At 41.2% G+C, this 24,891-nt stretch overlaps 1 protein-coding gene across 1 annotated transcript; it reads right to left on the reverse strand.

The window, feature by feature from the left end:
- Positions 1 to 2,481: 2,481 nt before the first annotated feature.
- Positions 2,482 to 20,637, reverse strand: pfn1 (profilin 1). The gene is made up of 4 exons (XM_079257453.1): positions 20,599 to 20,637; positions 20,382 to 20,523; positions 2,811 to 3,003; positions 2,482 to 2,740 (listed from the first exon to the last, which is right to left on the reverse strand). The coding sequence occupies exons 2-4, from the start codon at positions 20,520 to 20,522 to the stop codon at positions 2,643 to 2,645; spliced, it is 432 nt and encodes a 143-aa protein (XP_079113579.1). The 5' UTR covers position 20,523; positions 20,599 to 20,637; the 3' UTR covers positions 2,482 to 2,642.
- Between the last annotated feature and the right edge of the window lie 4,254 nt (positions 20,638 to 24,891).

Genomic DNA, 24,891 nt, shown 5'->3' on the forward strand with positions numbered 1-24,891 from the left:
GCTGTACTACTATCTGTACTACAATCGTTACTGCTGTACTACTATCTGTACTGCTGTACTACTACCTGTACTGCTGTACTATTATCTCTACTACTATCTGTCCTGCTGTACTACCATCTGTACTACTATCTGTACTGCTGTACTACCATCTGTACGACTATCTGTACTGCTGTACTACTATCTGTACTTCTATCTGTACTGCTGTACTACTATCTGTACTGCTGTACTACAATCTGTATTGCTGTACTACAATGTGTACTAATATCTGTACTGCTGTACTACTATCTGTACTGCTGTACTACTATCTGTACTACTATCTGTACTACTGTACTACTATCTGTACTGCTGTACTACTATCTGTACTTCTTTACTACTATCTGTTCTACTATCTGTACTGCTGTACTACTCTCTGTACTACTATCTGTACTGCTTTATTACGATCTGTACTACTATCTGTACTGCTGTACTACTATCTGTACTACTATCTGTACTGCTGTACTACTATCTGTACTGCTGTACTACAATCTGTACTGCTGTACTACAATGTGTACTAATATCTGTACTGCTGTACTACTATCTGTACTGCTGTACTACTATCTGTACTGCTGTACTACAATCTGTACTGCTGTACTACTATCTGTACTGCTGTACTACTATCTGTACTGCTGTACTGCTATCTGTACTACTATCTGTACTGCTGTACTACTATCTGTACTGCTGTACTACTATCTGTACTACTAACTTTACTGCTGTACTACAATCTGTACTACTATCTGTACTGCTGTACTACTATCTGTACTACTAACTGCACTGCTGTACTACTATCTGTACTGCTGTACTACTATCTGTACTACTAACTTTACTTCTGTACTACAATCTGTACTACTATATGTACTGCTGTACTACTATCTGTACGACTAACTGTACTGCTGTACTACAATCTGTACTACTATCTGTACTGCTGTACTACTATCTGTACTACTATCTGTACTGCTTTATTACGATCTGTACTACTATCTGTACTGCTGTACTACTATCTGTACTACTAACTTTACTGCTGTACTACAATCTGTACTACTATCTGTACTGCTGTACTACTATCTGTACTACTAACTGTACTGCTGTACTACTATCTGTACTGCTGTACTACTATCTGTACTACTAACTTTACTGCTTTACTACAATCTGTACTACTATCTGTACTGCTGTACTATTATCTGTACTACTATCTGTACTGCTTTATTACGATCTGTACTACTATCTGTACTGCTGTACTACTATCTGTACTACTATCTGTACTGCTGTACTACTATCTGTACTGCTGTACTACAATCTGTACTGCTGTACTACTATCTGTACTGCTGTACTGCTATCTGTACTGCTGTACTACTATCTGTACTGCTGTACTACAATCTGTACTGCTGTACTACAATGTGTACTAATATCTGTACTGCTGTACTACTATCTGTACTACTATCTGTACTGCTGTACTACTATCTGTACTGCTGTACTACAATCTGTACTGCTGTACTACAATGTGTACTAATATCTGTACTGCTGTACTACTATCTGTACTGCTGTACTACTATCTGTACTGCTGTACTACTATCTGTACTACTAACTTTACTGCTGTACTACAATCTGTACTACTATCTGTACTGCTGTACTACTATCTGTACTACTAACTGTACTGCTGTACTACAATCTGTACTACTAACTTTACTGCTGTACTACAATCTGTACTACTATCTGTACTGCTGTACTACTATCTGTACTACTAACTGTACTGCTGTACTACTATCTGTACTGCTGTACTACTATCTGTACTACTAACTTTACTGCTGTGCTACTATCTGTACTACTATCTGTACTGCTTTATTACGATCTGTACTACTATCTGTACTGCTGTACTACTATCTGTACTACTATCTGTACTGCTGTACTACAATCTGTACTACTATCTGTACTGCTGTACTACTATCTGTACTGCTGTACTACATCTGTACTACTATCTGTACTGCAGTACTACTATCTGTACTGCTGAACTACTATCTGTACTACTATCTGTACTGCTGTACTACTATCTGTACTGCTGTACTATCTGTACTGCTGTACTACTATCTGTACTGCTGTACTACAATCTGTACTACTATCTGTACTGCTGTACTACTATCTGTACTGCTGTACTACTATCTGTACTACTATCTGTACTGCTGTACTAATATCTGTACTGCTGTACTACTATCTGTACTGCTGTTCTACAATCTGTACTACTATCTGTACTGCTGTACTACAATCTGTACTGCTGTACTACAATCTGTACTGCTGTGCACTGATTTAATTTTCTGCATAAATCTGAAAATATTGACCCCGCTGACATCATGACTAATATCTGATCGATCACTGATCAGGATCGCTGGAGCGTCTAAAGCCAGAAATTTGCATATTTGTGAAGTAAATAAAAACAAAGCTGAAGTCAGACATGTTTTATTTCATCCAGCCACGTGGTGAGTTGCAGTGTTGCTGCAGTAAACACGCGGTTGGCGTGTGGACAGCTGGACTCTCCGTACAACCAGGATAACATTGAAAGTGGAAAACCGATGGAAGTTCTGCTGGTGCGGGTGGAGGAGGCCGGTTCTGCTTCACATTTTGACGCTCCTTAAGTATTCGACAATCTTGAACACCTTGTTGGACACCTGTCCACCGCTGGCGTCCTTTGTGCCCTTTGCTATAACTAGAGCTGTGGACAGAGAGACAGTTAACCTGTGAAACAGTTCAAGCAGGACGTTTGTCCACCTGTCCGTCCTCACCTGTCGCGCTTTTGCCGACACAGATACTGTAAGTATTGCCCTCATCATCGGCGGCGGTCTTCAGGTCCAGTGAGTAAAAACCATCCATGTCCAGCTGGTCTCGGATCAGCCTGCACCTTATCCCGGCGATGTAGACGCCGGATTGATAGAAGCTTGACCGATCCTTGGCGGTCAGTTTCTTTATCTCATCCACCTGCAACACATGGTCAGGAGAACGCTCAGTAATCCCAGGTACCCTGAACTCACCACGCTCAGAGGCCTTTCATCATGTTCTACAGCAGATGTTCTGTATCAGACGTTCTACATCACATGTTCTACATCAGATGTTCTGTATCAGACGTTCTACATCACATGTTCTACATCAGATGTTCTGTATCAGACGTTCTACATCACATGTTCTACATCAGATGTTCTGTATCAGACGTTCTACATCACATGTTCTACATCAGATGTTCTGTATCAGACGTTCTACATCACATGTTCTACATCAGATGTTCTGTATCAGACGTTCTACATCACATGTTCTACATCAGATGCTTTGTATCAGACGTTCTACATCACATGTTCTACATCAGATGTTCTGTATCAGACGTTCTACATCACATGTTCTACATCAGATGTTCTGTATCAGACGTTCTACATCACATGTTCTACATCAGATGTTCTGTATCAGACGTTCTACATCACATGTTCTACATCAGATGTTCTGTATCAGACGTTCTACATCACATGTTCTACATCAGATGTTCTGTATCAGACGTTCTACATCACATGTTCTACATCAGATGTTCTGTATCAGACGTTCTACATCACATGTTCTACATCAGATGTTCTGTATCAGACGTTCTACATCACATGTTCTACATCAGATGTTCTGTATCAGACGTTCTACATCACATGTTCTACATCATATGTTCTGTATCAGACGTTCTACATCACGTTCTACATCAGATGTTCTGTATCAGACGTTCTACATCACATGTTCTACATCACGTTCTACATCAGATTTTCTGTATCAGACGTTCTACATCACATGTTCTACATCAGATGTTCTGTATCAGACGTTCTACATCACATGTTCTACATCAGATGTTCTGTATCAGACGTTCTACATCACATGTTCTACATCAGATGTTCTGTATCAGACGTTCTACATCACATGTTCTACATCACGTTCTACATCAGATTTTCTGTATCAGACGTTCTACATCACATGTTCTACATCAGATGTTCTGTATCAGACGTTCTACATCACATGTTCTACATCAGATGTTCTGTATCAGACGTTCTACATCACATGTTCTACATCATATGTTCTGTATCAGACGTTCTACATCACATGTTCTACATCAGATGTTCTGTATCAGACGTTCTACATCACATGTTCTACATCACGTTCTACATCAGATTTTCTGTATCAGACGTTCTACATCACGTTCTACATCAGATTTTCTGTATCAGACGTTCTACATCACATGTTCTACATTAGATCCTCTGTATCAGACGTTCTACATCACATGTTCTACATCAGATGTTCTGTATCAGACGTTCTACATCACATGTTCTACATCAGATGTTCTGTATCAGACGTTCTACATCACATGTTCTACATCAGATGTTCTGTATCAGACGTTCTACATCACATGTTCTACATCAGATGTTCTGTATCAGACGTTCTACATCACATGTTCTACATCACGTTCTACATCAGAGTTTCTGTATCAGACGTTCTACATCACATGTTCTACATCAGATGTTCTGTATCAGACGTTCTACATCACATGTTCTACATCAGATGTTCTGTATCAGACGTTCTACATCACATGTTCTACATCACATGTTCTACATCAGAGTTTCTGTATCAGACGTTCTACATCACATGTTCTACATCAGATTTTCTGTATCAGACATTCTACATCACATGTTCTACATCAGATGCTCTGTATCAGACGTTCTACATCACATGTTCTACATCAGATGTTCTGTATCAGACGTTCTACATCACATATTCTACATCAGATGTTCTGTATCAGACGTTCTACATCACATGTTCTACATCAATGTTCTATATCACACGTTCTACATCACATGTTCTACATCAGATGTTCTGTATCAGACGTTCTACATCACATGTTCTACATCATTGTTCTACATCACACGTTCTACATCACATGTTCTACATCAGATGTTCTGTATCAGACGTTCTACATCACATGTTCTACATTAGATGTTATGTATCAGATGTTCTACATCACATGTTCTACATCAGATGCTCTGTATCAGACGTTCTACATCACATGTTCTACATCAGATGTTCTGTATCAGATGTTTTACATCAGATGTTCTGTATCAGACGTTCTACATCACATGTTCTACATCAGATGTTCTGTATCAGACGTTCTACATCACATGTTCTACATCACGTTCTACATCAGAGTTTCTGTATCAGACGTTCTACATCACATGTTCTACATCAGATGTTCTGTATCAGACGTTCTACATCACATGTTCTACATCAGATGTTCTGTATCAGACGTTCTACATCACATGTTCTACATCACATGTTCTACATCAGAGTTTCTGTATCAGACGTTCTACATCACATGTTCTACATCAGAGTTTCTGCATCAGACATTCTACATCACATGTTCTACATCAGATACTCTGTATCAGACGTTCTACATCACATGTTCTACATCAGATGTTCTGTATCAGACGTTCTACATCACATATTCTACATCAGATGTTCTGTATCAGACGTTCTACATCACATGTTCTACATCAATGTTCTATATCACACGTTCTACATCACATGTTCTACATCAGATGTTCTGTATCAGACGTTCTACATCACATGTTCTACATCATTGTTCTACATCACACGTTCTACATCACATGTTCTACATCAGATGTTCTGTATCAGACGTTCTACATCACATGTTCTACATCAGATGTTATGTATCAGACGTTCTACATCACATGTTCTACATCAGATGCTCTGTATCAGACGTTCTACATCACATGTTCTACATCAGATGTTCTGTATCAGATGTTTTACATCAGATGTTCTGTATCAGACGTTCTACATCACATGTTCTACATCAGATGTTCTGTATCAGATGTTTTACATCAGATGTTCTGTATCAGACGTTCTACATCACATGTTCTACATCAGATGTTCTGTATCAGACGTTCTACATCACATGTTCTACATCATATGTTCTGTATCAGACGTTCTACATCACGTTCTACATCAGATGTTCTGTATCAGACGTTCTACATCACATGTTCTACATCACGTTCTACATCAGATTTTCTGTATCAGACGTTCTACATCACATGTTCTACATCAGATGTTCTGTATCAGACGTTCTACATCACATGTTCTACATCAGATGTTCTGTATCAGACGTTCTACATCACATGTTCTACATCAGATGTTCTGTATCAGACGTTCTACATCACATGTTCTACATCACGTTCTACATCAGATTTTCTGTATCAGACGTTCTACATCACATGTTCTACATCAGATGTTCTGTATCAGACGTTCTACATCACATGTTCTACATCAGATGTTCTGTATCAGACGTTCTACATCACATGTTCTACATCATATGTTCTGTATCAGACGTTCTACATCACATGTTCTACATCAGATGTTCTGTATCAGACGTTCTACATCACATGTTCTACATCACGTTCTACATCAGATTTTCTGTATCAGACGTTCTACATCACGTTCTACATCAGATTTTCTGTATCAGACGTTCTACATCACATGTTCTACATTAGATCCTCTGTATCAGACGTTCTACATCACATGTTCTACATCAGATGTTCTGTATCAGACGTTCTACATCACATGTTCTACATCAGATGTTCTGTATCAGACATTCTACATCACATGTTCTACATCAGATGTTCTGTATCAGACGTTCTACATCACATGTTCTACATCAGATGTTCTGTATCAGACGTTCTACATCACATGTTCTACATCACGTTCTACATCAGAGTTTCTGTATCAGACGTTCTACATCACATGTTCTACATCAGATGTTCTGTATCAGACGTTCTACATCACATGTTCTACATCAGATGTTCTGTATCAGACGTTCTACATCACATGTTCTACATCACATGTTCTACATCAGAGTTTCTGTATCAGACGTTCTACATCACATGTTCTACATCAGATTTTCTGTATCAGACATTCTACATCACATGTTCTACATCAGATGCTCTGTATCAGACGTTCTACATCACATGTTCTACATCAGATGTTCTGTATCAGACGTTCTACATCACATATTCTACATCAGATGTTCTGTATCAGACGTTCTACATCACATGTTCTACATCAATGTTCTATATCACACGTTCTACATCACATGTTCTACATCAGATGTTCTGTATCAGACGTTCTACATCACATGTTCTACATCATTGTTCTACATCACACGTTCTACATCACATGTTCTACATCAGATGTTCTGTATCAGACGTTCTACATCACATGTTCTACATTAGATGTTATGTATCAGATGTTCTACATCACATGTTCTACATCAGATGCTCTGTATCAGACGTTCTACATCACATGTTCTACATCAGATGTTCTGTATCAGATGTTTTACATCAGATGTTCTGTATCAGACGTTCTACATCACATGTTCTACATCAGATGTTCTGTATCAGACGTTCTACATCACATGTTCTACATCACGTTCTACATCAGAGTTTCTGTATCAGACGTTCTACATCACATGTTCTACATCAGATGTTCTGTATCAGACGTTCTACATCACATGTTCTACATCAGATGTTCTGTATCAGACGTTCTACATCACATGTTCTACATCACATGTTCTACATCAGAGTTTCTGTATCAGACGTTCTACATCACATGTTCTACATCAGATTTTCTGCATCAGACATTCTACATCACATGTTCTACATCAGATACTCTGTATCAGACGTTCTACATCACATGTTCTACATCAGATGTTCTGTATCAGACGTTCTACATCACATATTCTACATCAGATGTTCTGTATCAGACGTTCTACATCACATGTTCTACATCAATGTTCTATATCACACGTTCTACATCACATGTTCTACATCAGATGTTCTGTATCAGACGTTCTACATCACATGTTCTACATCATTGTTCTACATCACACGTTCTACATCACATGTTCTACATCAGATGTTCTGTATCAGACGTTCTACATCACATGTTCTACATCAGATGTTATGTATCAGACGTTCTACATCACATGTTCTACATCAGATGCTCTGTATCAGACGTTCTACATCACATGTTCTACATCAATGTTCTATATCACACGTTCTACATCACATGTTCTACATCAGATGTTCTGTATCAGACGTTCTACATCACATGTTCTACATCATTGTTCTACATCACACGTTCTACATCACATGTTCTACATCAGATGTTCTGTATCAGACGTTCTACATCACATGTTCTACATCAGATGTTATGTATCAGACGTTCTACATCACATGTTCTACATCAGATGCTCTGTATCAGACGTTCTACATCACATGTTCTACATCAGATGTTCTGTATCAGATGTTTTACATCAGATGTTCTGTATCAGACGTTCTACATCACATGTTCTACATCAGATGTTCTGTATCAGACGTTCTACATCACATGTTCTACATCAGATGCTCTGTATCAGACGTTCTACATCACATGTTCTACATCAGATGTTCTGTATCAGACGTTCTACATCACATGTTCTACATCAGATGTTCTGTATCAGATGGTCTACATCACATGTTCTACAGCAGATGTTCTGTATCAGACGTTCTACATCACATGTTTACATCAGATGTTCTGTATCAGACGTTCTACATCACATGTTCTACATCAATGTTCTATATCAGACGTTCTACATCACATGTTCTACATCAGATGTTCTGTATCAGACGTTCTACATCACATGTTCTACATCATTGTTCTATATCACACGTTCTACATCACATGTTCTACATCAGATGTTCTGTATCAGACGTTCTACATCACATGTTCTACATCAGATGTTCTGTATCAGACATTCTACATCACATGTTCTACATCAGATGCTCTGTATCAGACGTTCTACATCACATGTTCTACATCAGATGTTCTGTATCAGATGTTTTACATCAGATGTTCTGTATCAGACGTTCTACATCACATGTTCTACATCAGATGTTCTGTATCAGACGTTCTACATCACATGTTCTACATCAGATGCTCTGTATCAGACGTTCTACATCACATGTTCTACATCAGATGTTCTGTATCAGACGTTCTACATCACATGTTCTACATCAGATGTTCTGTATCAGACGTTCTACATCACGTTCTACATCAGATGTTCTAAATCAGACGTTCTATTTCACATGTTCTACATCAGATGTTCGGTATCAGATGGTCTACATCACATGTTCTACAGCAGATGTTCTGTATCAGACGTTCTACATCACATGTTCTACATCAGATGTTCTGTATCAGACGTTCTACATCACATGTTCTACATCAGATGTTCTGTATCAGACGTTCTACATCACATGTTCTACATCACATGTTCTACATCACATGTTCTACATCAGATTTTCTGTATCAGACGTTCTACATCACATGTTCTACATCAGATGCTCTGTATCAGACGTTCTACATCACATGTTCTACATCAGATGTTCTGTATCAGACGTTCTACATCACATGTTCTACATCAGATGTTCTGTATCAGACGTTCTACATCACATGTTTTACATCACATGTTCTACATCAGATGTTCTGTATCAGACGTTCTACATCACATGTTCTACATCAGATGCTCTGTATCAGACGTTCTACATCACATGTTCTACATCAATGTTCTATATCACACGTTCTACATCACATGTTCTACATCAGATGTTCTGTATCAGACGTTCTACATCACATGTTCTACATCAGATGTTCTGTATCAGACGTTCTACATCACATGTTCTACATCAGATGTTCTGTATCAGATGGTCTACATCACATGTTCTACATCAGATGCTCTGTATCAGACGTTCTACATCACATGTTCTACATCAGATGTTCTGTATCAGACGTTCTACATCACATGTTCTACATCAGATGTTCTGTATCAGACGTTCTACATCACATGTTCTACATCACATGTTCTACATCAGATGTTCTGTATCAGACGTTCTACATCACATGTTCTACATCAGATGCTCTGTATCAGACGTTCTACATCACATGTTCTACATCAGATGTTCTGTATCAGACGTTCTACATCACATGTTCTACATCAATGTTCTATATCACACGTTCTACATCACATGTTCTACATCAGATGTTCTGTATCAGACGTTCTACATCACATGTTCTACATCAGATGCTCTGTATCAGACGTTCTACATCACATGTTCTACATCAGATGTTCTGTATCAGACGTTCTACATCACATGTTCTACATCACGTTCTACTTTAGATGTTCTGTATCAGACGTTCTACATCACATGTTCTACATTAGATCCTCTGTATCAGACGTTCTACATCACATGTTCTACATCACATGTTCTGTATCAGACGTTCTACATAACATGTTCTACATCAGATGCTCTGTATCAGACGTTCTACATCACATGTTCTACATCAGATGTTCTGTATCAGACGTTCTACATCGCATGTTCTACATCAGATGTTCTGTATCAGACGTTCTACATCACATGTTCTACATCAGATGTTCTGTATCAGACGTTCTACATCACATGTTCTACATCACATGTTCTACATCAGATGTTCTGTATCAGACGTTCTACATCACATGTTCTACATCAGATGCTCTGTATCAGACGTTCTACATCACATGTTCTACATCAGATGTTCTGTATCAGACGTTCTACATCACATGTTCTACATCAATGTTCTATATCACACGTTCTACATCACATGTTCTACATCAGATGTTCTGTATCAGACGTTCTACATCACATGTTCTACATCAGATGCTCTGTATCAGACGTTCTACATCACATGTTCTACATCAGATGTTCTGTATCAGACGTTCTACATCACATGTTCTACATCACGTTCTACTTTAGATGTTCTGTATCAGACGTTCTACATCACATGTTCTACATCAGATCCTCTGTATCAGACGTTCTACATCACATGTTCTACATCACATGTTCTGTATCAGACGTTCTACATAACATGTTCTACATCAGATGCTCTGTATCAGACGTTCTACATCACATGTTCTACATCAGATGTTCTGTATCAGACGTTCTACATCACATGTTCTACATCAGATGTTCTGTATCAGATGGTCTACATCACATGTTCTACATCAGATGTTCTGTATCAGACGTTCTACATCACATGTTCTACATCAGATGTTCTGTATCAGACGTTCTACATCACATGTTCTACATCAGATGTTCTGTATCAGACGTTCTACATCACGTTCTACATCAGATGATCTGTATCAGATGGTCTACATCACATGTTCTACAGCAGATGTTCTGTATCAGACGTTCTACATCACATGTTTACATCAGATGTTCTGTATCAGACGTTCTACATCACATGTTCTACATCAATGTTCTATATCACACGTTCTACATCACATGTTCTACATCAGATGTTCTGTATCAGACGTTCTACATCACATGTTCTACATCATTGTTCTATATCACACGTTCTACATCACATGTTCTACATCAGATGTTCTGTATCAGACGTTCTACATCACATGTTCTACATCAGATGTTCTGTATCAGACATTCTACATCACATGTTCTACATCAGATGCTCTGTATCAGACGTTCTACATCACATGTTCTACATCAGATGTTCTGTATCAGATGTTTTACATCAGACGTTCTGTATCAGACGTTCTACATCACATGTTCTACATCAGATGTTCTGTATCAGACGTTCTACATCACATGTTCTACATCAGATGCTCTGTATCAGACGTTCTACATCACATGTTCTACATCAGATGTTCTGTATCAGACGTTCTACATCACATGTTCTACATCAGATGTTCTGTATCAGACGTTCTACATCACGTTCTACATCAGATGTTCTGTATCAGACGTTCTACATCACATGTTCTACATCAGATGTTCTGTATCAGATGGTCTACATCACGTTCTACAGCAGATGTTCTGTATCAGACGTTCTACATCACATGTTCTACATCAGATGTTCTGTATCAGACGTTCTACATCACATGTTCTACATCAGATGTTCTGTATCAGACGTTCTACATCACATGTTCTACATCACATGTTCTACATCAGATTTTCTGTATCAGACGTTCTACATCACATGTTCTACATCACATGTTCTACATCAGATGCTCTGTATCAGACGTTCTACATCACATGTTCTACATCAGATGTTCTGTATCAGACGTTCTACATCACATGTTCTACATCAGATGTTCTGTATCAGACGTTCTACATCACATGTTTTACATCACATGTTCTACATCAGATGTTCTGTATCAGACGTTCTACATCACATGTTCTACATCAGATGCTCTGTATCAGACGTTCTACATCACATGTTCTACATCAATGTTCTATATCACACGTTCTACATCACATGTTCTACATCAGATGTTCTGTATCAGACGTTCTACATCACATGTTCTACATCAGATGTTCTGTATCAGACGTTCTACATCACATGTTCTACATCAGATGTTCTGTATCAGATGGTCTACATCACATGTTCTACATCAGATGCTCTGTATCAGACGTTCTACATCACATGTTCTACATCAGATGTTCTGTATCAGACGTTCTACATCACATGTTCTACATCAGATGTTCTGTATCAGACGTTCTACATCACATGTTCTACATCACATGTTCTACATCACATGTTCTACATCAGATGTTCTGTATCAGACGTTCTACATCACATGTTCTACATCAGATGCTCTGTATCAGACGTTCTACATCACATGTTCTACATCAGATGTTCTGTATCAGACGTTCTACATCACATGTTCTACATCAATGTTCTATATCACACGTTCTACATCACATGTTCTACATCAGATGTTCTGTATCAGACGTTCTACATCACATGTTCTACATCAGATGCTCTGTATCAGACGTTCTACATCACATGTTCTACATCAGATGTTCTGTATCAGACGTTCTACATCACATGTTCTACATCACGTTCTACTTTAGATGTTCTGTATCAGACGTTCTACATCACATGTTCTACATCAGATCCTCTGTATCAGACGTTCTACATCACATGTTCTACATCAGATGCTCTGTATCAGACGTTCTACATCACATGTTCTACATCAGATGTTCTGTATCAGACGTTCTACATCACATGTTCTACATCAGATGTTCTGTATCAGATGGTCTACATCACATGTTCTACATCAGATGCTCTGTATCAGACGTTCTACATCACATGTTCTACATCAGATGTTCTGTATCAGACGTTCTACATCACATGTTCTACATCAGATGTTCTGTATCAGACGTTCTACATCACATGTTCTACATCACATGTTCTACATCACGTTCTACATCAGATTTTCTGTATCAGACGTTCTACATCACATGTTCTACATCAGATGCTCTATATCACACGTTCTACATCACATGTTCTACATCAGATGTTCTGTATCAGACGTTCTACATCACATGTTCTACATCAATGTTCTATATCACACGTTCTACATCACATGTTCTACATAAGATGTTCCACAGCAGATGTTCTACATCAGATGTTCCATATCACATGTTCTACATCAATGTTCTACATCAGATGTTCCATATCACATGTTCTACATCAATGTTCTATATCAGATGTTCCATATCAAATGTTCTATGCCAGTTGCTCCACATCAGATATGCAGCAATTTTTCAGTCAGAATTTTTTAATTAACTAAAATAATAGCTTCATCTAAACCATCCACCTGTATCTTAGACCCTCTCCCAACGAGCCTCTTTAAGGACATTTTCCCTTTAATTAATACATCACTACTAAATCTTATCAATATGTCTTTAGTGACAGGATATGTACCACAATCATTGCTGCTGTAATCAAGCCTTTACTTAAAAAGCAATCTCTGGATCCAGAGGTGATAGCAAATTATAGACCTATATCTAATCTCCCGTTTATGTCCAAAATTCTGGAGAAAATAGTTTCAGCTCAGCTACATGCCCACCTGAGCAGAATTAACTTATGCGAGGAGTTTCAGTCAGGATTTAGAGCTCATCATAGCACTGAGACGGCATTGGTGAAAGTTACTAATGACCTTCTTATAGCCTCAGACAAAGGACTTGTGTCCGTACTTATCTTGCTTGATCTTAGTGCTGCATTTGATACAGTCGATCATAACATTCTGTTACAAAGACTAGAACAGGTGATTGGAATTACAGGTACAGCGTTAAGCTGGTTTAAATCATATTTATCTGATAGACTTCAGTTTGTTCATGTAAATGACAAGTCCTCCTCCCAAACTACAGTAAGTCATGGAGTTCCTCAAGGTTCTGTACTTGGACCAATACTCTTCACGCTATATATGCTCCCTTTAGGCAAAATTATTAGACAGCATGGAATAAACTTTCATTGTTATGCAGATGATACTCAACTATACTTATCCTTTAAACCAGATTAAACAAATCAGCCCAATAGGCTACAAAATTGTCTCATAGACATAAAGACTTGGATGTCTAGAAATTTTCTCCTCTTAAACTCAGATAAGACTGAAGTAATTCTCGTTGGATCTGAAAAACTCAGAGCTAAATTTTCAGGTTTTGTAATGAACCTGGATGGCATTACTTTAGCTTCTAGTGCTACAGTGAGAAACCTTGGAGTAATATTTGACCCTGACCTGTCCTTTGGTCCACATATTAAGCAGGTTACTAAAACAGCCTTCTTTCATTTACGTAATATAGCCAAAATTAGGGACATTCTGTCTCAGAGTGATGCAGAAAAACTGGTTCACGCTTTTGTTACTTCGAGACTAGATTACTGTAACTCTCTATTACTGGGCTGTCCTAAATATGCCCTGAAAAGCCTTCAGCTGATCCAGAATTCTGCAGCCAGAGTCCTGACCAGAACCAGCAGGAGAGATCATATTTCTCCAGTTTTAGCCTCTCTTCATTGGCTGCCTGTTGAATCTAGAATAGAATTTAAAATCCTTCTCCTTACATATAAAGCCCTCCACAACCAGGCACCACTATATATCAAAGACCTCATTGTTCCTTATATACCAAGTAGAGTACTTCGTTCGCAGACTGCAGGCTTACTTGTGGTTCCTAGAGTCTCAAAGAGCCGAGCAGGAGGCAGAGCCTTTGGTTATCAGGCCCCTCTCTTATGGAATAAGCTCCCAGTTAGTGTTAGGGAAGCAGACACCCTCCCCACCTTTAAGACTAGGCTGAAGACTTATCTTTTTGATAAGTCCTATAACTAGGGATGGTTAGCATCCCTTAGTTATGCTGCTATAGGTTTAGACTGCTGAGGGACATTTCCTGATACACTGAGCTTCTTTCTCTTTATCTCTCTCTTTTACCCCCCCCCCCCCCCCCCCCCATAACAGTGTTGCATCATTAACATGTATGTCTCCTGTCTCAGCAGGTCTCCCTGGCCGGGAGTAGCAGTTCCTGTTGTCTGTTGTCTTTCTGTCCTCTTCCCCCCACACAGCAGAGGCAGATGGCTGCCTGTCCTTGAGCCGGGTTCTGCCGGAGGTTTCCTCCCTGTTAAAAGGGAGTTTTTTCCTTCCCACTGTCGCCAGTGTGCTTGCTCAGGATGGGAGATTGAGTTGGACTCAACTCAATCTGTTGGTTTCCTTATATAGGCTGTTATGAATTGGCCTTCATTATGTTTTCCCCTCTGTCTGTAAAGCGTCTTGAGATGGCATTGCCGTGATTTGACGCTATATAAATAAAGTTGAATTGAATTGAATAGATATTCTATATCATGTTGTACATCATATGTTCCACATCAGATGTTCTATATCTGCAGTCAGAGCAACATTTTATTAGAATGTAAACACTTCAATTAATACTAATCTAAGGAGCTTTTTTGTTTTTTGTTGATTTCTATGTATATATATGTGTACATACAGTATGTACTGTATACTGTATACATACTACATATTTATATATATATATATATATATATATATATATATATATATATATATATATATATATATATATATATATATATATATATATATATATATATATATATATATATATATATATTATATATACTTTTTTTTTTTTTTCAGAAAGCAGAAAAAGCTGCTGAACATCAAAAAGAAAGCCTTCAGGGATGGAGACAGGGAGTTATTGAGGGCAACACAAAAACAACTTAAAACCCAAACTAAGAAGTGCAAGGAGGACTACAGGAAGAAGTTAGAAAGTCAGCTCCAGCAGAATAACCTGAGGGATGTGTGGTCTGGAATGAAGAAGATCACCGGCTTCAAGTTAAAGGGGGACCAGCCTGATGGAGGTCTGGACAGAGCTAATGAGCTGAACATATTCTTCACCAGGTTCAGTTCACCCCCTACCTCCAGCCCAACAGACCACACACCCTCCATAAGCCCACTGCTTTCCTGTCACGCCTCCAATCTGTCACCCTGCAGCTCAGTCATGGACCAGAACACAGCTTCATCTCCCTCCACATCAGGACATCCTGAGACCTCCACCTTGTTTGTCTCCTGCAATCAGGTTAAGAAGCAACGTGAGAAACAGAACCAGAACAAGGCTGCAGGTCCAGATGGTGTCAGTCCCAGAGTTCTCAAGACCTGCTCAGAACAACTATGTCCGATTCTCCAGCACCTTTTCAACACCAGTCTGAGACAAAATAGAGTCCCAGTGCTGTGGAAAACCTCCTGCCTTGTTCCAGTGCCTAAAAAACACAACCAGCTGAACCAAGTGACTACAGACCAGTTGCCCTGACATCTCACATCATGAAAGTCCTGGAGAGACTCTTACTGGCTCACCTCAACAAGCAAGTAAACACCTTTCAGGACCCATTCCAGTTTGCATATCGTAATGGACTTGGGGTTGAAGATGCCATCATATACCTGCTCCAGAGAGCACACTCTCATCTGGACCATTCAGGCAGCACTCTGAGGGTCATGTTCTTTCATTTCTCAGTGCTTTTAATACCATTCAGCCTGCTTTGTTATGTGAGAAGCTCCATAAATTCCAGGTGGATACCTCCACAACCACCTGGATCTATGACTACCTCACAAACAGACCCCAGTTTGTGAGACTGAAAGGTTGTGTGTCTGAGATGGAGGTCAGCAGCACTGGTGCACCACAAGGAACTGTACTCTGGCCATTCCTCTTCACTCTGTACACCTCAGACTTCCAGTACAACTCTGAGTCCTGTCATCTGCAGAAATACTCTGATGACTCTGCAGTTGTGGGGTGTATCAGGGATGGACAAGAAGCAGAGTACAGAGAACTGCTCAGTCAGTTTGTTAAATGGTGCGGTGACAATCATCTCATATTAAATAGCAGCAAAACAAAAGAGATGATTGTTGACTTCAGGAGGAAGAAGAATAAACAAAGCACTGTTTCCATCCTGGGAGAGGAGGTGGAGGTGGTGGAGGAATACAAGTATCTTGGAGTTCAGCTGGACAACAAACTGGACTGGAAATGCAACACTGACTACATCTACAAGAAAGGTCAGAGCAGACTGTACTTCTTAAGGAAGCTGAGATGGTTTAACGTCTGCACCAAGATGTTGCATATCTTCTAGAAGTCTGTTGTGGAGAGTGCAGTCAGCTTTGCAGCATCTGCTGGGGTAGTAGCATCAGAACCAGAGACTTGAAGAGAATCAACAAACTGATCCAGAAAGCTGCTTCTGTGCTTGGAGTAACTCTGGAGCCGCTGGAGCTGATTGTCCAAAGAAGAATGCTGCACAAGCTGATGAAGATGATGGAGGATTCTTCACACCCTCTCCACAACACAGTGATGAAACAACAAAGTGTGTTCAGTGAGAGGCTTCTTCAGGTTCCATGTAAGACTGAAAGATACAGAATATCATTCCTGCCAGCAGCCATCAGCCTCCGGAACAAGACCTCCTCTAGTTATTATTATTATATACTACAGTATTTCCCTTTGGGGATTAACAACGTATTTTTCATTTCATTCATTCATTATCATCAGCATCATGAACATTGTTGTTATTAGAAGTTTTAAAGTGATCTATTTATTCTTTTTTCTTTGCAATTAAAATCTTTCTTAATTGACTTTTAAATTGAAAAAACATGTATTTATATTAAATTGATTTACTTTGAAATATTTAAAATGTTCACAGTGGATAATAAGTCTGCAGAACGGAGGTGGAAACGACGTTGCTGTGAAAAACAAATGAAAGCACAGGAAACTGTTGGTGTTTCTGTCAGAGGTAGAGTATCAGTCCTGCTCAGGTCTGACTTCATGTCGCTGCAAGCAGAAGACGAAGGAAGGAATGTGAGTCTGACAGCTCAGGACATGAATGCAGCAGCACACAGCTCGCCGCTGAGGCAACAAGCCGCCAGCCAATCAGCAAAGCCCAAAGAACATTTTTATTTTTCTGTCTCTGATGGAAAAATGAAGAAAAACAAAACAAACTCAGTCTTCTCATTTAGTAAAAAACTGGAGTTAAAAGTGTAAAAAGTAAAAAATATAGATGTGTGTGTGTGTGTGTGTGTGTGTGTGTGTGTGTGTGTGTGTGTGTAGAAAGAAGAAGTGATCGTCTCAGCTTCCTGTTTGGGGCTTTTTCACACAGTTTCCTTATAAGGCAGTTAAAGCAACGCTCGGCTTGATGCCCCAAAAAAGTCCGGAAGCTGCAGATCTGCACCTGCGACTGTTCCCGCCCTGCAAGCAGCCTGAACAGCCAGGAAAACCAGGTTCCAGCAGCCAGGAAAACCAGGTTCCAGCAGCCAGGAAAACCAGGTTCCAGCAGCCAGGAAAACCAGGTTCCAGCAGCCAGGAAAACCAGGTTCCAGCAGCATGAAAACCAGGTTCCAGCAGCATGAAAACCAGGTTCCAGCAGCCAGGAAAACCAGGTTCCAGTAGCCAGGAAAACCAGGTTCCAGCAGCATGAAAACCAGGTTCCAGCAGCCAGGAAAACCAGGTTCCAGCAGCATGAAAACCAGGTTCCACCAGCCAGGAAAACCAGGTTCCAGCAGCCAGGAAAACCAGGTTCCCCCAGCCAGGAAAACCAGGTTCCAGCAGCCAGGAAAACCAGGTTCCAGCAGCATGAAAACCAGGTTCCAGCAGCATGAAAACCAGGTTCCACCAGCCAGGAAAACCAGGTTCCAGCAGCCAGGAAAACCAGGTTCCCCCAGCCAGGAAAACCAGGTTCCAGCAGCCAGGAAAACCAGGTTTCCCCAGCCAGGAAAACCAGGTTCCAGCAGCCAGGAAAACCAGGTTCCAGCAGCCAGGAAAACCAGGTTCCAGCAGCCAGGAAAACCAGGTTCCAGCAGCCAGGAAAACCAGGTTCCAGCAGCCAGGAAAACCAGGTTTCCCCAGCCAGGAAAACCAGGTTCCAGCAGCCAGGAAAACCAGGTTCCAGCAGCATGAAAACCAGGTTCCAGCAGCCAGGAAAACCAGGTTCCAGCAGGATGAAAACCAGGTTCCAGCAGCCAGGAAAACCAGGTTCCAGCAGCCAGGAAAACCAGGTTCCAGCAGCATGAAAACCAGGTTCCAGCAGCCAGGAAAACCAGGTTCCAGCAGCATGAAAACCAGGTTCCAGCAGCCAGGAAAACCAGGTTCCACCAGCCATGAAAACCAGGTTCCACCAGCCAGGAAAACCAGGTTCCAGCAGCATGAAAACCAGGTTCCAGTAGCCAGGAAAACCAGGTTCCAGTAGCCAGGAAAACCAGGTTCCACCAGCCATGAAAACCAGGTTCCACCAACCAGGAAAACCAGGTTCCAGCAGCCAGGAAAACCAGGTTCCAGCAGCCAGGAAAACCAGGTTCCACCAGCCAGGAAAACCAGGTTCCAGCCTAGTGTTATAAAACCACTGGCATCATGTCCACCATCTCCCTGCAGCAACAGACCATCAGAAACTGGCTGAACCAGCAGATTTATCTGTTGACGTAATTAAAACAAAGTTCCTGTTCCAGAATGAAACGAATCTCTTCCTCGTCTCACTGAGACACGTTTTAACCGGAAACCAAGAAAAAAATCAGCCAATCATGTGAGAGAATGGGCTTGTTGCCGGGTGGTTACCCGCCCTGTTTCCAGCCGCTTCATCTGTCCGGCAGAAAGCAGCTGAGTGGCGCGCCCACAACTCAAGAAGAAGAAGAGGAAGAAGAAGATGATGAAGAGGAGGAAGCGGCTGCAGAACCTTCAGCAGACCCGGTGAGGTCACCCTCCACCGCAACATGGAGCTTTATGAAGGAAGCAGGTTTATGTGTGGTAGTTCAGGGTGGGTTGTTTCAGAGAAAACCTTCTGATGACGACGATGATGATGATGAAGATGAAGATGCAGTCTGAGCAGCAGGAAGTGACAAACAGGAAGAGCGTGAGTGTGCTTACCGTGATGTTCTTCAGACCAGGGGAGCTGGCCCAAATGCTCTCCTGACCAGGCGAGAACCCGCAGATGGCCGCCTCTGCTACCGGGACCTGACCACTCTGGTCAGCTGTCTTCAGATTATCGATGTACGAGTCCCACGACATCCTGATCAATCAGCACACACACTGATCAGACACACACACACACCTGACAAGAACAGAGCCCCGCTCCTTAGCTTACCTGTGCAGGTAGAGTCTCAGGTACGAGCAGGACGGGATGCAGAAGACAAAAGCAGAAAGCAGGAAGATGAGCCGTCTTTTATACATGTGACCACTCCCCTACTCGCAGCTTCCTGTCTCACTCGCCGTCTCTCTCTCTCCGTCTCACTCAGTGTCTCTCTCTCCATTCACTGTCATTCACAATCTGCTTCTCTCTCTCTCTCTCTCTGTCACCTGGAAGTAAAAACCACTGCTGCTTGTTCTTTACTGGAAAAGCTTTAAAACTTTACACAATCCAGCTAAAAAAAGAAAGTTTATAAATGTCCCAGATGAAGGAAAACATCCTCACATTGCAGAAACGTCCTCGCTTTGCAAAAACATCCTCACATTGCAGAAACGTCCTCACATTGCAGAAACGTCTTCACATTGCAGAAACGTCCTCTCATTGCAGAAACGTCCTCACTGTGCAGAAACGTCCTCACATTGCAGAAACGTCTTCACATTGCAGAAACGTCCTCTCATTGCAGAAACGTCTTCACATTGCAGAAACGTCCTCTCATTGCAGAAACGTCCTCACTGTGCAGAAACGTCCTCACATTGCAGAAATGTCTTCACATTGCAGAAACGTCTTCACATTGCAGAAACGTCCTCACATTGCAGAAACGTCTTCACATTGCAAAAATGACCTCACTTTGCAGAAACGTCCTGACTGTGCAAAAACGTCCTCACATTGCAGAAACGTCCTCACATTGCAGAAACGTCCTGACTGTGCAAAAACATCCTCACATTGCAGAAACGTCCTCACATTGCAGAAACGTCCTGACTGTGAAAAAACGTCCTCACATTGCAGGAATGTCCTCACATTGCAGAAACGTCCTCACTGTGCAAAAACGTCCTCACATTGCAGAAACGTCCTCACTTTGCAGAAACGTCCTCTCATTGCAGAAACGTCCTCACTGTGCAAAAACGTCCTCACATTACAGAAACGTCCTCACATTACAGAAACGTCCTCACATTGCAGAAACGTCCTCACTTTGCAGAAACGTCCTCACTTTGTAGAAACGTCCTCACATTGCAGAAACGTCTTCACTTTGCAAAAACGTCCTCACTTTGCAGAAACGTCCTCACATTGCAGAAACGCCTCACTTTGCAGAAACGTCCTCACATTGCAGAAACGCCTTACTTTGCAGAAACGTCCTCACTTTGCAGAAACGTTCCCACTGTGCAGAAACGTCCTCACTGTGCAGAAAACGTCCTCACATTGCAGAAACGTCCTCACATTGCAGAAATGTATTCACATTGCAGAAACGTCCTCACATTGCAGAAACGTCCTCACATTGCAGAAATGTATTCACATTGCAGAAACGTCCTCACATTGCAGAAATGTCCTCACTTTGCAGAAAAGTCCTCTCATTGCAGAAACGTCCTCACTTTGCAGAAACGTCCTCACTTTGTAGAAACGTCCTCACTTTGCAAAAACGTCCTCACTTTGCAGAAACGTCCTCACTTTGTAGAAACGCCTTACTTTGCAGAAACGTCCTCACTTTGCAGAAACGTTCCCACTGTGCAGAAACGTCCTCACTGTGCAAAAACGTCCTCACATTGCAGAAACGTCCTCACATTGCAGAAATGTATTCACATTGCAGAAACGTCCTCACATTGCAGAAACGTCCTCACTTTGCAGAAAAGTCCTCTCATTGCAGAAACGTCCTCACTTTGCAGAAACGTCCTCACTTTGTAGAAACGTCCTCACTTTGCAAAAACGTCCTCACTTTGCAGAAATGTCCTCACATTGCAGAAACGCCTCACTTTGCAGAAACATCCTCACATTGCAGAAACGCCTTACTTTGCAGAAACGTCCTCACTGTGCAAAAACGTCCTCACATTGCAGAAACGTCCTCACATTGCAGAAATGTATTCACATTGCAGAAATGTCCCCACATTGCAGAAATGTCCTCACATTGCAGACACGTCCTCACATTGCAAAAACATCCTCACTTTGTAGAAACGTCCTCACATTGCAGAAACGTCCTCACTTTGCAGAAACGTCCTCACTTTGCAGAAACGTCCTCACATTGCAGAAACGCCTCACTTTGCAGAAACGTCCTCACATTGCAGAAACGCCTTACTTTGCAGAAACGTCCTCACTTTGCAGAAACGTTCCCACTGTGCAGAAACGTCCTCACTGTGCAAAAACGTCCTCACATTGCAGAAACGTCCTCACATTGCAGAAATGTATTCACATTGCAGAAACGTCCTCACATTGCAGAAACGTCCTCACTTTGCAGAAAAGTCCTCTCATTGCAGAAACGTCCTCACTTTGCAGAAACGTCCTCACTTTGTAGAAACGTCCTCACTTTGCAAAAACGTCCTCACTTTGCAGAAATGTCCTCACATTGCAGAAACGCCTCACTTTGCAGAAACATCCTCACATTGCAGAAACGCCTTACTTTGCAGAAACGTCCTCACTGTGCAAAAACGTCCTCACATTGCAGAAACGTCCTCACATTGCAGAAATGTATTCACATTGCAGAAATGTCCCCACATTGCAGAAATGTCCTCACATTGCAGACACGTCCTCACATTGCAAAAACATCCTCACTTTGTAGAAACGTCCTCACATTGCAGAAACGTCCTCACTTTGCAGAAACGTCCTCACTTTGTAGAAACGTCCTCACATTGCAGAAACGTCCTCACATTGCAAAAACGTCCTCACTTTGCAGAAACGTCCTCACATTGCAGAAACGCCTCACTTTGCAGAAACGTCCTCACATTGCAGAAATGTCCTCACTTTGCAGAAAAGTCCTCTCATTGCAGAAACGTCCTCACTTTGCAGAAACGTCCTCACTTTGTAGAAACGTCCTCACTTTGCAAAAACGTCCTCACTTTGCAGAAACGTCCTCACATTGCAGAAACGTCCTCACTTTGCAGAAACGTCCTCACTTTGTAGAAACGTCCTCACTTTGCAAAAACGTCCTCACTTTGCAGAAACGTCCTCACATTGCAGAAACGTCCTCACTTTGCAGAAACGTCCTCACTTTGTAGAAACGTCCTCACATTGCAGAAACGTCCTCACTTTGCAAAAACGTCCTCACTTTGCAGAAACGTCCTCACATTGCAGAAACGCCTCACTTTGCAGAAACGTCCTCACATTGCAGAAACGCCTTACTTTGCAGAAACGTCCTCACTTTGCAGAAACGTTCCCACTGTGCAGAAACGTCCTCACTGTGCAAAAACGTCCTCACATTGCAGAAACATCCTCACATTGCAGAAATGTATTCACATTGCAGAAACGTCCTCACATTGCAGAAACGTCCTCACTTTGCAGAAAAGTCCTCTCATTGCAGAAACGTCCTCACTTTGCAGAAACGTCCTCACTTTGTAGAAACGTCCTCACTTTGCAAAAACGTCCTCACTTTGCAGAAATGTCCTCACATTGCAGAAACGCCTCACTTTGCAGAAACATCCTCACATTGCAGAAACGCCTTACTTTGCAGAAACGTCCTCACTGTGCAAAAACGTCCTCACATTGCAGAAACGTCCTCACATTGCAGAAATGTATTCACATTGCAGAAATGTCCCCACATTGCAGAAATGTCCTCACATTGCAGACACGTCCTCACTGTGCAAAAACATCCTCACTTTGTAGAAACGTCCTCACATTGCAGAAACGTCCTCACTTTGCAGAAACGTCCTCACTTTGCAGAAACGTCCTCACTTTGCAGAAACGTCCTCACATTGCAGAAACGTCCTCACATTGCAGAAACGTCAACTCATTGCAAAAACGTCCTCACTTTGCAGAAATGACCTCACTGTGCAAAAACGTCCTCACATTGCAAAAATGTCCTCACATTGCAGAAATGTCCTCACTTTGCAGAATCGTCCTCACTTTGCAGAAACGTCCACACTTTGCAGAAACGTCCTTACATTGCAGAAACGTCCTCACATTGCAGAAACATCCTCACTTTGCAAAAACGTCCTCACATTGCAGAAACGTCCTCACATTGCAGAAGCGTCCTCACTTTGCAGAAACATCCTCACTTTACAGAATCGTCCTAAAATTGCAGAAACGTCCTCACATTGCAGAAACGTTCTCACATTGCAGAAACGTCCTCACTTTGTAGAAACGTCCTCACTTTGCAAAAACGTCCTCACTTTGCAGAAACGTCCTCACATTGCAGAAACGCCTCACTTTGCAGAAACGTCCTCACATTGCAGAAACGCCTTACTTTGCAGAAACGTCCTCACTGTGCAAAAACGTCCTCACATTGCAGAAACGTTCTCACATTGCAGAAATGTATTCACATTGCAGATA

The sequence above is a fragment of the Telmatherina bonti genome (genome assembly GCF_933228915.1).
Source record: "Telmatherina bonti genome assembly, chromosome: 18".
In the NCBI taxonomy this organism is placed as follows: domain Eukaryota; kingdom Metazoa; phylum Chordata; class Actinopteri; order Atheriniformes; family Telmatherinidae; genus Telmatherina; species Telmatherina bonti.